The 16,160-nt window shown below is 39.2% G+C and overlaps 1 protein-coding gene across 1 annotated transcript in view; it reads left to right on the top strand.

The window, feature by feature from the left end:
• MTHFD1L (methylenetetrahydrofolate dehydrogenase (NADP+ dependent) 1-like) overlaps positions 1-16,160 on the top strand; it is a 214,954-nt gene that overhangs the window by 96,448 nt on the left and 102,346 nt on the right. Inside the window, exon 21 of the mRNA XM_018567580.1 lies at positions 8,421-8,532. Coding sequence (XP_018423082.1) covers positions 8,421-8,532 — 112 coding nt within the window. The remainder of the gene's footprint in view (positions 1-8,420; positions 8,533-16,160) is intronic.

The following is a 16,160-nucleotide window of genomic DNA, read 5'->3' as shown; positions in this document are numbered from 1 at the left end:
TTTTTTTTTTTTTTTTTACTAAGCTTGATTTATTACATAGGGGGCTAAAAATCCTCTTATGTGATGGCCAAAAAACGACAGGTCCTCCTTGTCTAAGACCCCTTATGTCAACTGGGGACCCCAAAGAAGCAGATATCTGCTTCACCAGCTTCTTCTCTCTGGCTATAGCAGCCAGAGAAGTGACCGCTAAAGGCATAAGTGATGTAATAGACATCCACCTGTATTTTTACGATGGACGGCAATGGGTTAATTATACAGGGGTCTTGTAGAGAAATGGATTGTTGTGTGTAATTTCTAAAATCCCTGAAAACTCCCTACACTGCAAGGTTTAAATGCTTGTTTGCATCTAGGGATGAAAATAAAAGATTTACTCACCTGAACCTCGCAGCCAGCTGCCTGCTAGACTGATCCCTGGAGCCTGTCTCTTACGCTCCAGCGATAGACTGTCCCTCGACGTCCTCACGTCCTATACACTGTATACAGGACCTTAGACCAGTGGATCCGGGGGGGGGGGGGGGGGCAAGGCTTCAGGGACCAGTCCAACAGCCAGCCGGCTGCAAGGTTCAGTTGAGTACATCTTTGTTATTTTAGCTTCCTAGATAAAAATTAGCTCTTAACCCTTGCAGTACAGGGGTAGTCCTACTGCTGCAAGGGTTAAGAATATTTATGACTGGAATTAAAGTACAGTAAACAGTCCCTGGTCTTCATTTTTGTAGACCAATCTTCATATCTGCTCACCTTTTGCTGATTCGTACCTGATGTTCCTTTCCGATTCAGTAATTAGTTGCAGAGTTTCTGAATTGTGATAGGGTTTTTGGGGGTTTTCTTTTTTTCTTTATCCCTGGGTTAGGTTACTAGATTTTGGAATTGCCAGACCTTTTTGTCCTTTACAGCTAAGTAGAGTAGACATGAAAAATGATTTCAAGGCTATCTAATAACCACCAGGCAGTTGCCTGGTGACCATCTACATCTGACTAGACCCCAAAATATTGGTAAACCCTCTTCAAATTAGGTGCATTCATTTGTCCAACCTCACTCGTAAGGTGTTAGGGAAAAACATACATGTTATGCTATTTTGAATCTATTTAAAATTGCCAATTCACACCAAAATTTTTAATCAAAAGTGTATGTTACAAGAGATTTATGGAAGCTGCCATTTGCATGCCACCTTCTGAAAATGCTTAGATGCTGAGCTGTGGCTAACTTTGATATTTTTCATTGGTGGTCCTGGAACAAGCCTGCTGTAAATGAATCTCAGAAAAGTGTCAGAACTACTTATCTCTATATTTGTTTCAGGTCAGTGACTCGGACAGCAATAAAAGTCCAAGCATCAGAATGACAGCCAGTGAAATGGTTTTAATAAATAATCACCAGTAATGGCTGCCTCCAAAAAGCTCTCTAACAGTGGTTGTAGAAAGTTTTTTTTTTTTTTCTTTATATTTTTCATATTTTTCATATTCTTCATAGAAGTATTCAATCTATTTTTTATACATGGTAGAGGAATCTGTCATTACTTCAGTTTCAGCATGTAAGTGATAGTGGAACAAGGTGAAAAAGGGTAGGATTTGCATGTGTGTTGTATTTGTTTAAGTACTACTTAGAAATTATCCATCACAGGACACCTTGTATATATTATCAAGTTTGTTTTGCTTTTTATTTTTTATAAACTCCTCTGACATGCTGATAATATGCATCACTTGACCGTTTCTCCATATGCTCGTATTTTGATATATGTGCAGTTTCCTGCCTTTGTTTCATGATTGTGCAAGCCTGTATAGCCAGGAGCTGGGATACTATATGGGAATTTTCTGGGGGTTATCTGTTTTCACACTGCTGTAATGAAAGGATGGTTCATGTTTTTACAGATGTTGGCCGCAGGAGGCTGCCAGAATTTTTTACCTAGAACTGTGATTATTAACCACATTGAAACATTCCCTTAGATAACTATGTAAATTACTTTGTGATAGTGACAGATGGACGTGACAAGTTGAATAAAATAGTCAAATGAAATCTGGGATATTTAAAAGTTTAAGGATAATGTTTCGGTGAGTTGAGGTGAATCCCTTAAGTATTTCTACACTGGAAGGAAAAGGGATGTTAGAGGAAAACCTACCCAACTTCTATAGTTCTCGGATACAATACCTCCTCTTACGTTGATGTACTATTATTAGGCTTCAAAGAACTTAATTTTTTGTCGGCTTTGACGCTTGAGAATGGTAAAGATATGTGCAATAGGGCACGTAATCCTAAACTAGTCTGTGCATTAATGTCAGTATAATGTATACATCATTTTTTTTTTCTCCTGAAAGTACAAAAACATACTTTTATTTAAGGCTGCAACTAATGATTATTTTCATATAGGCTATCTAATAACCACCAGGCAGTTGCCTGGTGACCATCTACATCTGACTAGACCCCAAAATATTGGTAAACCCTCTTCAAATTAGGTGCATTCATTTGTCCAACCTCACTCGTAAGGTGTTAGGGAAAAACATACATGTTATGCTATTTTGAATCTATTTAAAATTGCCAATTCACACCAAAATTTTTAATCAAAAGTGTATGTTACAAGAGATTTATGGAAGCTGCCATTTGCATGCCACCTTCTGAAAATGCTTAGATGCTGAGCTGTGGCTAACTTTGATATTTTTCATTGGTGGTCCTGGAACAAGCCTGCTGTAAATGAATCTCAGAAAAGTGTCAGAACTACTTATCTCTATATTTGTTTCAGGTCAGTGACTCGGACAGCAATAAAAGTCCAAGCATCAGAATGACAGCCAGTGAAATGGTTTTAATAAATAATCACCAGTAATGGCTGCCTCCAAAAAGCTCTCTAACAGTGGTTGTAGAAAGTTTTTTTTTTTTTTCTTTATATTTTTCATATTTTTCATATTCTTCATAGAAGTATTCAATCTATTTTTTATACATGGTAGAGGAATCTGTCATTACTTCAGTTTCAGCATGTAAGTGATAGTGGAACAAGGTGAAAAAGGGTAGGATTTGCATGTGTGTTGTATTTGTTTAAGTACTACTTAGAAATTATCCATCACAGGACACCTTGTATATATTATCAAGTTTGTTTTGCTTTTTATTTTTTATAAACTCCTCTGACATGCTGATAATATGCATCACTTGACCGTTTCTCCATATGCTCGTATTTTGATATATGTGCAGTTTCCTGCCTTTGTTTCATGATTGTGCAAGCCTGTATAGCCAGGAGCTGGGATACTATATGGGAATTTTCTGGGGGTTATCTGTTTTCACACTGCTGTAATGAAAGGATGGTTCATGTTTTTACAGATGTTGGCCGCAGGAGGCTGCCAGAATTTTTTACCTAGAACTGTGATTATTAACCACATTGAAACATTCCCTTAGATAACTATGTAAATTACTTTGTGATAGTGACAGATGGACGTGACAAGTTGAATAAAATAGTCAAATGAAATCTGGGATATTTAAAAGTTTAAGGATAATGTTTCGGTGAGTTGAGGTGAATCCCTTAAGTATTTCTACACTGGAAGGAAAAGGGATGTTAGAGGAAAACCTACCCAACTTCTATAGTTCTCGGATACAATACCTCCTCTTACGTTGATGTACTATTATTAGGCTTCAAAGAACTTAATTTTTTGTCGGCTTTGACGCTTGAGAATGGTAAAGATATGTGCAATAGGGCACGTAATCCTAAACTAGTCTGTGCATTAATGTCAGTATAATGTATACATCATTTTTTTTTTCTCCTGAAAGTACAAAAACATACTTTTATTTAAGGCTGCAACTAATGATTATTTTCATAATTGATTAGTTGGGCGATTTTTTTTTTCAATCGGATAAAAATAAAATAAATAAATACCATCCTTAATCTAAAACAAAATACACAAATAGAGTGTTACAAACATGGTTTACTTCAGAATAAAACTGCATCCACAATTTTTTGCAATTGCACTGCACTGGAATGCACAGCATTGCAGTACTGTGCGTTCCAATACAGGCGATCACACTGTGGGTCGGTGGGAGGCGCGAATGGGGTGCCATTGAAATGAATGGCACTGCAATGCACCTCCAGCAGCAGAATTTGTCAGGCCGAAACCGAAAATTACTTTTTTACAACCTTTTTATAATTTTCTTTTTAATAATTGTATTGTAAGCACATGGCACTTGAATAGCTTCAGCCAGGGAATGACAGCTGCCAGTGGCAAAATTCCACAGAAGGCAGCTTACTGTAAATACAGCAGATAGTGGGCTGGAGCAATTGCTAGCCTGCTATTGGCCATTTCAAATTGCAATAGCCAATAGCAGGCTAGCTATTGCACCTGCCCACTGCTTGCTGTGCCCCCCTCCCAGCATGGAGGAGAGAGCTAGGGGATCTAACCAACTAATCAATAAATAGTTGACAACTATTCTTATAATCGATTAGTTGGTTGCAGACCTACTTATATTCTCTCACTCGCTTTCATATACTTGCTTTCATATAACAATTTAGGCACTTGCCAATGGTAGAACTTTTGATTTTCACGCTACAGAATTTTTTTTTAAATTGCTTGAACGAAAAGTTAATGAGAAAGCTGCAACTAAGATCTCCTGAAAATGCCAGTTGTCTGACTGCCATACTTGAAGTTTTCTATGATTTTACTTAGGTGCTGCAGGTCAGTGAGTCAAAGTATAACTGTCAGTCAAGTGGCTTTTCATAGTGAGAATGGCACTGCTGTATTTCTATCGTGAAAGGTTTACTTTAAAATAATTATAATCCTCTTGTATTTTTTTTGCTTGAGCTAGTCCTTTACGTGGCAGCCCTTCCCATCAGTATATCCTCAGCACAGAAGCTTTGGAGCATGGATCTGAACTCTGCTGGAAGGTTGTTGGATTTTATTGGAATGTGTTCTTCAGGCAATGAGCTTTGCATTGTGGCACTTTCTAGACCTCTGTGTACTCTGTTAACTGCAAAGTGTCCTTCAGCGCCTAGAGCCGGAGCACAGCCTCTGGTGTGGCCTAGTCTGTGAGAAATTGCATAGTCAGTAAGGCAGGTCGGACTAAAGCCCCAGGGGCTTACCTTACAGTTGGTACCATTGGGTGCCATTTTAACATTCATGCAATTTTACAGCGGTAACAGGTAATACTGAGGGAACTGAGCGCTGACATACTCACTAGGTGGAGTCTACGCTGTCTGCTTTTCTCCCGCTATTCAACCTAGAATTATTATCCCACTGCTGAGCTTACTTCTCCAGCACTTTGTGGATCATCAGGTCTTTGGTCTAGTTCCACTGCCAGCCTACAATTACTTTGTCACCAATGGCCACCTATAACCCTTCAGCATCAGCTGCTTGCGTTTGTATGTCAAGTCTTGCCTCATTTTGGGCATAGTTGTTCTGCTCTATGCAGTGCAACATGTCCTTTTTAAAAGACTCTGAGGTTAGTCCTGCTCGCAACAGGTGACCTCCGCTCCATTGTTGCTTGGGGAGATTCTTCGGTATCCTCAGAAGTGTCCAATGCCAGGATATAACCTACATCCTGCAACCCATATTACTTTAGGGTCATCTTCATTGGAGTCTTGTATAGTGCCACAGTGGTAGATGAGACATCCCATGTGTATGCAAACCCCTAATATCCAATATCAGATTTTTGCACACCATTAACGGAGCAATATGCTTGCAGGGACTCTAAGCATGCACTGACGCAATCCACAACAAAATCTAATTCTGACCTTACTGGACCTCTACCGCAGTGTGCCTGTCACCCCTCTTACCATTCATATTCAGAGTCCTCAGTCTTCTACTGAAGAGACTGTATTTCACCAATTTCCCTATGACTCAACTTTTTAAGGAAATCTTTATAATCTGATTTGATGTAGTACGTTCTACCCTGCAGTTGGAGGATCAGCCATCTTCTCCAGGCACATGGTGTTTATACACTGAGTGGCCAGATTATTATGACCAGCCCATCAGTATTTCGGTGGGCCACGAGATGACTCCACGTGATGACTTCGTTGGGCCGCCTCGTGACTCCACGAGATGTTGAAAGGTGATGCGAGGAATCTGACACTGCACTGTTGCCCTTCTGTTGTCTTGTACCAGTCTTGCCACTCTCCGTTCTGCCCTAACATTGACTAGTCGCTGACGGCCACAATTCGCACGTTCAGACCGAGATTTTCGGCTGACAGTCCAGTCTTTAAACACTTTAACAACAGCTGCTCTTGAACATTTAACAAATTCTGCTGTTTTGCTGATACTCGCTCCATGGCTCCGAGCGCCAACAATCATCCTACGTTCAAAGGCTGTTAAATCGCGTTGTTTACCCATATCTTCAGAAAAAAAATCACTTCTACTGTCGTGGTAAACAACCTGCTTCCCTATTTATAATGGTCTGGCTCTCTAGCAACTTCAGCGCGAAATTATAGCTAATTTGCCTACAAACGTCAGGTGGTCATAATAATCTGGCCACTTAGTGTAGAGCTCTTGCAGCTGCAAAGACCTTCCCAATACACTTGGTATGTAAAACATTCCTCTGAGGACTGGAAACAACCTAATTAAATGGTTACCTGCTGACAATGTGAAGGAGCTTTTTCCCTTTGAAAGGAAAATGTAATAAGTATTTTTTGCCCACTGTAGACACTTAAGTCATCCATGTTAATGAACTTACCGCCAAACAGGTTGATGATGATTTTAGCTTTTAGGGATTTCACTGACAGGCAGTTGAACTTGCTTCTTAGAACCCAGTTTAAGTTATCTGGAATGACTCCATCTTCTATTGGCCCTGACTCCCATTTCTGAAACCATGTCATTTGTGGATCACATCTCCTGGAGACCTCCATTTCGGGTACAAACCCTTGTCTTTGAATTTTTGGAACAAATGTCTTGGAGTCCAGCAGTTCAGCTATGGCAATCTCTTACAAGCATCTAAGCTTGTGTCTTGTATGTTCTTTGGCTATCCATATGCATACTGTTAAGCACTTTGGCATCATTCCTGGAATGCGAATTGTGACCTTAAAGTGACATTAAAGTCACAAATATAAGCACTTACCTTACATGATGCCTCTTGATCCGATCATCTTCCTTCCGCTTGTATTCAGAAGTCCCTCCAGTGCACTATGATTCACCACAGACTCATGTCTCTTCCTGTCCCAAAGTCTGTCCAACGCGCACGCTCCCGGCTGCGTGCATTCAGCTCCACTGTGTCTCTCCTCTGCTCCCCACCGAAGATCTGTACTGCACATATGCCCGCCCCATGATCCTGCTCAACCACTCGAATCTTCAGATCTTCGGACGGGAGCCAGTGGCGGAGACAGAGGAAAGTTGGTAACTTTTTTTTTTATTTTTAAAAATGTTTTTGCATATATGTACTGCTTGCTTGCAGTAGATGTATGTAAACCCCCCTTCCCCCCAAAGGTTTAATTGGACTTTAAGGAATTTGTGTTTTACTTGGGCTTTACAGGGAGGTCTCTTTTTGGTTCTGCCCTTGAGGAACCCCATTATTTATCGAATACTACAGTATTGCCTTGTAGACAACCACAGTTAGGATGCTCAGGCTTCCCCTTGTAGCTTCCACTTTAGACCCTTGGATTTAGACACATTCTTTAGCTGCCATTTCTTGTATTACTACAACCTGGAAACTAATTCCTGCTCTGGTAACGCCCATGGGAATATCCATGAGAATGTTATCCTGTTTGAACTCAAAGTTCTCCATTAGGTAGGACGAAATACTAATGCATTGCACAAGAATCTACATATGCCCTGTGCAAGGTTGATGCTGAAAACAATATCTTGCTTTACTCCTCTTTGCAGGAGAGTGCTTTTCTGTCAGTTACTCCCCTTGTAGTGCTTTATTCTCCTACACTATCCTTCTAATGGATCTTGTTGCCTGCTAAATCAGTGAAAATAAGTGGTTACTTCTCCTTTACCCTGTAAGGACTGTATTATTGTTATTATTATTTTTTTTTTACTACCATACTCATTGTGAATATAGCAGTTTAGAAGATTAAAGTGCAAAAACAAATGACATGCACATATATGAATAATAAAGTACATATAAAATAACAAGATCTGTTTTTGAAAGTCTCCTATATCATCTATTCTTCAGTCCAAAGTATGTGTTCATATTTCTCCCAAATCAATACTGTTGTGTAACCAAAATATTTCTGTTAGTTTTTACAACTCTTGGCTAGTCACGGAGATCTGCGGTAGAATATTATTTTGTATGACAGAGGAAACTCTTTCACATTGGCTGTGCTGAGTTTTGCCCCGCTTTAAACATTGCATGTTACTTTACAAGGTGTTTTAGAGACTTGGCTTCTGAATGCAGATCAATGGAACTTAGGTTTTGTTTTTTCCCCCCCTTTTTTAATTTTGTCTTATATGTTTTAATTTTTCATCCATTGAAAAGCAAATGCATCTAGTGTAACTGGTTCTTTTTAAACTTTATTTTAACAGGGAACACCAGTGTTTGTTCATGCTGGTCCTTTTGCTAACATAGCACATGGCAGTTCTTCAGTTTTGGCAGACAAGATTGCGTTGAAGCTGGTGGGAGAAAATGGCTTTGTGGGTAAGTTAATTTTGCATGTTACACTATATGCAGAATTGCATTTACTGAAATAAAACTTTTTTTTCCCGATAAGAGCATTATTTCCCCATGAAATGCTTGTAATAACTGTTTGTTTTATTAAATCACATGAGATTCTTTATGTAATTAGCAAATTTAATTGGTTTGGATAATTCCACAGTCGTCAACTATTTATTTCACTTTGACCCTGGATAAATGTACAGAAAAATCCTCCTGTTCCTTGGACTGTTGGTGCTGTTTCACGCTTATCAGCAAGAAAACAGAGCTAACCGCAGAAGGGTAGCTTACAAGTACCTCCTGTACAGGCATGGTAGCCATTTGAGAGTGGTGATTTCCAGCTGGCTTTCCTATCTGACCATTCAACTGGTCCCCCAGGCAATCCACTTGGGAGCCACCCTCAGTTTTAGGAGTCCAAAGGGCTGAAGCAGGTGATTATAATGTCATCCTCATGGGTACTTTTTTTTTAATAGAAAAAAAATATATATTTTTACCGGTTTTTCGGCCACAGAGCCTCCTGACTAGCCAGGAAGCATTCTCCATGCTCCGTCACCAGGTGCTCATCAGCGTTCAGTTCAAAAGCCTGCGTCTCTGATGGTATGGGGGTGGATTAGTGTATATGGAATGAGCAGCTTGCAGATCTGGAAAGGCACCATCACTGCTGAAAGATATATCCAGGTTTAGGAGCAGCATATGCTCCTATCTAGACAACATCTTTTTCAGGGAACACCTTTTATATGTCAGCAGGACAATGCTAAACTGCATACTGCATCTATGACAACGCCATGGCTTCGTTGTAGTAGAGTTCAGGTGCATAACTGGCCTGCCTGCAGTCCAGACCTTTCACCAACTTAAAATGTTTGGTGCATCTTGAAACTAAACATACTACAAAGAAGACCCATATCTGTTGAGTAGTTAGAATTCTATATCCGGCAAAAATGGGACAACATTCCTTTCCAAAAACTCCAGCAACTGGTCTCCGTTCCGAAATGTTTACAGTGTTGTTAAAAGAGGTACCGTATTTTTCCGTCTAAGACGCCCCCATGTATAAGACGCCCCCAACTTTTCTTACCCAAAATTCAGAAATCAATATTTTAAATGATATTATGCATCACACTTACCTCTGAGCCAATCACTTTATTCAGCCTCTGTTGCATCACTGGTTTTTTCATCACTTTTAGCTTCAAACATATCAGTTTCTTCAACTTCTGCTGCATCACTGCTGTCTGCTGAGTCACTGTCTATACAAGATCATCCTCAGTTCCGTCCATGGCATTGCTGATTCCACATTTCTTGAAGGACTTTACAATCACCTCTTGTTTGACACCATACCATGAGTTTAGAGAGTTTACAGGTTGTTTTTCACTTTCTGACATTTTTATGGTCACAGAATACTCCGACATTACCGCTCTGGGCACTGCCTACACGATCTCCCCAGCAACAGCTCACGTCAGGTTAAAAAGATTTATGACTGGAGGAGAACTGTTATCTTGTCTCTGCAATCCGTGAGGCTAGTTTGCAGTTGTATCAGCACTTTCAAAACCGCGGCCCCCGTGTATAAGACGCACGTCTATTTTTAGATAAAGATTTTTATGAAAAAGTAGCGTCTTATACACGGAAAAATACGGTATGCTACACTGTGGTAAACATGGCCCTGTCCAAACTTTTTTGAGACTTGTTGCTGCCATCAATTTCAAAATTACCTTATTTTTTTCTTAGAATGGTACGTTCCCAGTGGATGTTTTCTATTGTGTATAAAATATATGGATTATATATATTTATGGATTTGAAAATCATTGCATTCTGTTTTTAGATCGATTTTACACAGGTTTTTTTGAATTGGGGTTGTAATCTAAAATGCATCCTTTTTTTTGTGTTTTTTTGTTTAGAAATCAGCAGTGTAGATCAAAACAGGCTAAATAAAACAATAAATGCTCCTAGAGATTGAATAGCAGTGAAAATTTGACAATTGTTCTAACTAGGGATGCACAGATTCCAAGGTCTCGTACTTGGCACAAGTACTGAAACTTTTCCAGCTCCAAGAGTAAACTAGAGGAAAATCTCAAAAGTTAGGAGGCATCTGTAATTTTTAAGGTTCATTAGCTACGGGGCTCCTGGGAATTGTGCATCCCTGTTAAGTGTAAAATTGGTTTAAAATACATATAATGTATATTAGGGATGTACCGATACCATTTTTTCCAGACCAAGTACTGATACCTGTCCAAGTAGACGCAGATAACAATTACTGATACATTTTTGTTTAGTGTCATGTGACAGTTTTTCTAAAACTGTACAGACTAATGATTTCAGGACAGTGGTGGGGCACCAGGGCCCAGTCGCAGCTGCCACCACTGCGACCCTGGCAGTTTTTGTGAAAATGGCAAGTATCGGCCCTAGTATCTGTGCATCCCTAGTTCTAAATCATCCCTACTCTATCCCAAGTTTGCAAAAAGAGTTTTGTGTGGACATAGTTTTATATCTGTAGGGGGCTATTTAATTAGATCACAGCAAGCTGAATAAATAGGTTAGTTTTTCTGATTTAAAGACCATACTAAAAACATACATGTTAATTTCCAGTGGGGTATGGTAGCCAGGGACATGGAATGACCTGCAAACATATGATTGTTACCTAAAAAATTGGATCAGGTGAGATGTTTGGTTTTGGATAGAGTGGGGGATTAGAACTTTTGCTGGAATTTCACTGCTGTTTATGGTTAAATATTTTCACTTACTCTCTGTCCTGGTGATGGCAATTTCACCAGGCAGGAACTGGAGGAAAATCTTCAACAGGGACACAGACGATTAAAAATGCTGTTTTTTTTTTTTGCAGGGTAGGGGACAGCTAAAAGCCCTTTCAGCTTTTTATTGCTATCTGTGTCCCTTTTGCACATTTTCACTCCGTCTATCTGCGAACACTGTAGTAAGTGACTTGGCCTAAATTCAAGCAGTGTGTGGCTCTGTTGACACTCCTCTGTTCGACAAAAGGCAATTTTGTTCAATTTACTTTTGTTGAAGTGACTGCATGCCCGACTGCCTAGTTGTTTTGAATCTGCAACTGGTTCTCTCGAACTCCTACGTTCCTATTGGCTCATAATAATGATGGGAGTCTCACTGCGTGGCAAGGAGAAGGAAACCGACAACACGGACATGGCCAACACTTTCTGATTTACAGTGGTCTGGCATGCAGGAAGCCATTAGTTGTGGGTAGCAGCTTTTATTATGATTATCAGTTACTTTAAACAATATTTAACCCCTTCATGACTGAGCTTGTTTTTAGTTTCTGTTCGTAAATGACACACTTTTGACATTTTTGCTGTGTGATTCACGTCAGTAATATACTTAAAGTGCACCCACACATATTATATATTGTTTTTTAGGGGACGGATAGGGCTACATATTTATATCACATATGTGTGTCTAACGCCTCACTTAGGACAAAAAAAAACGTAAAAAAAGCAGTTTTGATTTGTAGTACGGTATTTTTTTTACAAAACCAGCACAGCTAAAAAAAAATGCAATAAATACATTCATTTATCTGTCCCTTATTTTTATTTTTTTACACTTTTTTCACTATTTTTTTTAAACTTAAAAATGTTATTTTATTTAATTATATCAAGCAGTCGTGAATTAATCTCACTCTTACTGCTTGATAAATTAATACATTTTTGGTTATCAGGCTGTTTCAAACTTCAGAACAGCCGATAATAAGTTAGTGACACTGATCCTGCAGCAGTTCAGGATTCAGCTGTCACTAGTTTTCTGATTGTTCCAACAACTATCAGAAAACTGAAACATTCTTCTTTCAGGAATTATGTATCCCTGAAAGTGAAAGAAAAAAAAAAAGCCAGTATAGCTTGAGAGACCTAGCTCTCGATCTATACGAGCTGTCAGAATGCTGGCTTTTGCCGGCATGTGTGCACGCTCTGCTTTGACTCTCAGACACCCGATATTAAGGTATCGGGTGTCTGAAAAAGGTTAACCCTTTCATTAATGGATGCCTCTATACTGAGGCATACATTAATGAATGCTAACCGCTGATTCTCAGCGGTTACCAGCCTTCTAGTGCAGCAAATAACTCGTCACGTACAGTGTACGTGACAAGTCATTTGGTCCCTTTGTGGCGGGACGTACAGTGTACGTCTCCCGTCACGAAGGGGTTAAAGATATACTGCTTTATTACTGCGATAATTGACATAGTTGCCATCTTTTAAAAAAACATTTTACAGGGAGACTTTACTGCTCATCTCATACCTTATGAACAATCAGGTCTTAAAGGACCACAATGTATAACCAATAAATATGTTCAGCTGGATTATAGTTGATTTAAATATTACCTTGACAAACCAATAAAAGAGGATTAACACTAGAGCATGAATAGTAGACACATTTTATTACAGCATGTAACTTTTGAAACAAAAGAAAAACCCTGCATCTGAATAAACTCCTTGGAAGTTATTACATAAACCAATCATTAAAAATATAACTATTATGAAACCCTCTTAACACTGATTATCTAAAGCTGAAAAATCAATATCCTACCTGCATGATACTATGAATCTTTTATACTTCTAAATGATAGAATAAATAGATAACAGCCTGGCTGACTAATTCTTAAGATGGACTCGTGTGATAATTCCATTCAATTACAAGTTGGCTTCCAGCATAATTATATAGAATAGAAAAGTCCAGACAGAATGTGGTAAATAGCCATAAACCTTAGTATATGAAAACAGAATTAATAGCTTGATGTCTCCTTTTGAGACACAGATAGCACCTGAAGTTCCAAATCTTGAGTAACAGCATTTTATGGATAGATAGAGACCATCATGATTTTAAGCATAAGAAGCATTAGAAGTTCAAAGCCACTATCTCAAACAGCAGAGCAGTAATTATTGCAGCTTTGATCTTGTATAGCCATAGATCCTGCATCAACTGTGCAATACAAGGATGTAGCAACTAGCAGCAGCGTGTAGATAAAGCATTGGTTCAGTGTCTTGAATCTTGACCAACCCAGGTTGTATATAATATAAGCAACAGATACTTGCACGTGCATAGAAACTAATGACTCCCCAACAAGGGTACAAGCTGTAGTACTTGGTCCAAGCGTATCCCGCTTCGCACTTTAAAGCGACTTCAATGCTGCCACCTTGCTCAATAGCTTGCAAGCTGGAACTTTCCAATGCAGACCATGAATGAATTTACAGCCAAGGAGTTTTTCCATCATACAGGAGGCAAAGAGACCCATGTCTTACTACCTAATATTTATAGCCGCATGCAGGTGTTTTTTTTTTGGTTGTTTAATGTTTTTAAAAGGGTTTAATAATAGTGTTATATTTTTAATGATTGGTTTATGTATTCCTAGAGTTTATTCCCATGGGGTTTTTTTTTCTCTTTTGATATACAATACTATTTAGGTTTGAATACCCCTTGGGGATTTTTGGGTGATCATGCAGATGATTTTTTGATGTATTGTTTCAAAGTTAGCTACTTTGGTTTCCCCTGATAAGGGGGCCCCATTACACTTCTTTAAACTTTTGAAACAAGACACAGTTCATGGGCACAACTGGTGCTTACCCCAGGAAATTGGAGATTGGAGATTTGGCAGCTATACCATTGCATTTGAAATAACACATTAATTGCTTTTGCTTCCTGACCAATCTGACTCTTCAGGGGTTTTCAGAGTTTATTTATTTATATTTCTATACATGTGCTGTATGTGTTTAACACCTATATGTTTAGCTTTACTGAGTTGTACAGATTAAGCCAAAGCTAAAAACTCTACTAGACCAGTGAGTATAAATTATTTTAGTATATTTGACTAGGTCTTCCAGTCAGTCATTTGTATTGCCAATTCCCCTGTTAGGTTCCGTAATATAAACATCCTGACCTCTGAACAATACTATCCCTATTGCTTTATTCATTTTCTGAATTTGGTTATACAGTCAGTTGACCTCTTCATGCCCGGTTAAATAAACAGTTTGTCAGTTTTCCTAACAGTTTCTCAGATTATGAATTGCTTTTAAGCAGGTAGTTTCCTGGGGAAAGAATGTGTTTTGCCCTTTTTTGGGTGTGTAACTAGCCTTTATTTTCCAGAGACTTACTTTTTTTTTGGTCAGTAGGATGCTTTTAGGACTGCAGATCTTACATTTTAAATCTAAATTCCACGCAAACTGCTAAGTACATAAATGAGTTACATGTTAATTGGCAGTGTATTTGCATGCAGCTTACCTGATAGACTTAGTATTGTCCCTCACTCTCCCATTATATGGCATTATGATGCTAATGTCAGGTCTTGCAGGTATTTACATGTGTTGCATTAAAAATATATACATATTTAAAGCTGAAACCCAGTCGCAAAATCATAAGTTTAAATTACGTTTAAGTAATGGATGTATATAATGTAATAGTTCAATCTCTGGGTTTGTGCATGATACTAAACTGTGTAGGGCAAGACACATTCACTTCAAGAGAACCTAGATACAATTTGAGGCGTGGGCTGCAAGATGGCAAATGCGATTTTGATAGTGAAAAAATGCAAGGTTATGCACATGGAAGCCAAGAAGGTGCATACTTCTGTTGCTCTACTTGGGAAGTCAGAAATAGAGAAAGACTTGGGGGTCCTAATCGCATATGCTGCAACAGAATGCAATGCCAAGCAGCGGCCAGCAAATCAAATACTATTCTGTATTAAGAGGGGTTTTGGCAAGGGATAAAAACACACAATTTTACCACTTTTATAAATAACTGGTTCAGCCTCCACTGAGTATGGGGTTCAGTTTTGGTCACCAACCCTTAGGAAAGACCATCCTCGAACTTGAGAGTTCAGAGAAGGGATGCAAAATGTAATAAAGGGGATGGAAGGCCTGAGTTAAAAAGATTGCCTCCAGAAAATAAAGGAGAATTTTGGGGAGAGCGAAATACACTCATCCCCATAGTTAGGACCGATGTGTGACACTGAAACTGTCACAAGTCTGCTCTATTGATTGGGAAATGAGCAATTGCATACCGCTGATCACGGAGTTCCGATCTTGCCCCTCCAGAGAGTAGTGCCAGTCAGTCACCACACCCTGCAGGGATTCTCCCCTCTCCTCCCCAGTCAGCGCTGGAGGAAAGGACGGCGGAGGGGCGGGCACAGCTGGCTGTGCCTTTTAGGAGAGTCGCTTTAAAAGAACTATGCCCTAACTTTTTTTGGCCATAGTTCTCTTCAGGATCACATGAGGACATATACTAAAGTCCTCCGGTGACCCAAAACTCAGTATATAGCGGGCTATTGCCCGCTATATGCTGAGAGCGCAGAGCCACGCCGCAGCTGGGGGGAATCTCTGCGGTGAGAGTCAACTGACAGCCACTCTCTGCAAGGAGAGAATCGGGTAGTCCGCGATCGGCGGTTTGTGTTCACTGACTTCCCAATCAATAGAGCTGACCTGTGACAGCTTCAGTGTCACAGGTCAGCTTGAATTATGAGGATGAGTGTTTTAGCCATCCCATAATTCTTTTAATCTTAGACTGCACAAAACAAAAATGTGGAATCCACTGATAGCATTGATAAATTCAAGAACCTTTTAGATGAGTTTCTTCAATTAATATGCAAGGATATGGGAACTACTAGAGCA

This window comes from Nanorana parkeri, unplaced genomic scaffold (genome assembly GCF_000935625.1).
Source record: "Nanorana parkeri isolate BGI_ZX_2015 unplaced genomic scaffold, ASM93562v1 scaffold1067, whole genome shotgun sequence".
In the NCBI taxonomy this organism is placed as follows: domain Eukaryota; kingdom Metazoa; phylum Chordata; class Amphibia; order Anura; family Dicroglossidae; genus Nanorana; species Nanorana parkeri.
Note: the sequence above shows the minus strand (reverse complement) of the source record. Positions and strands in the feature narration are given on the sequence as shown.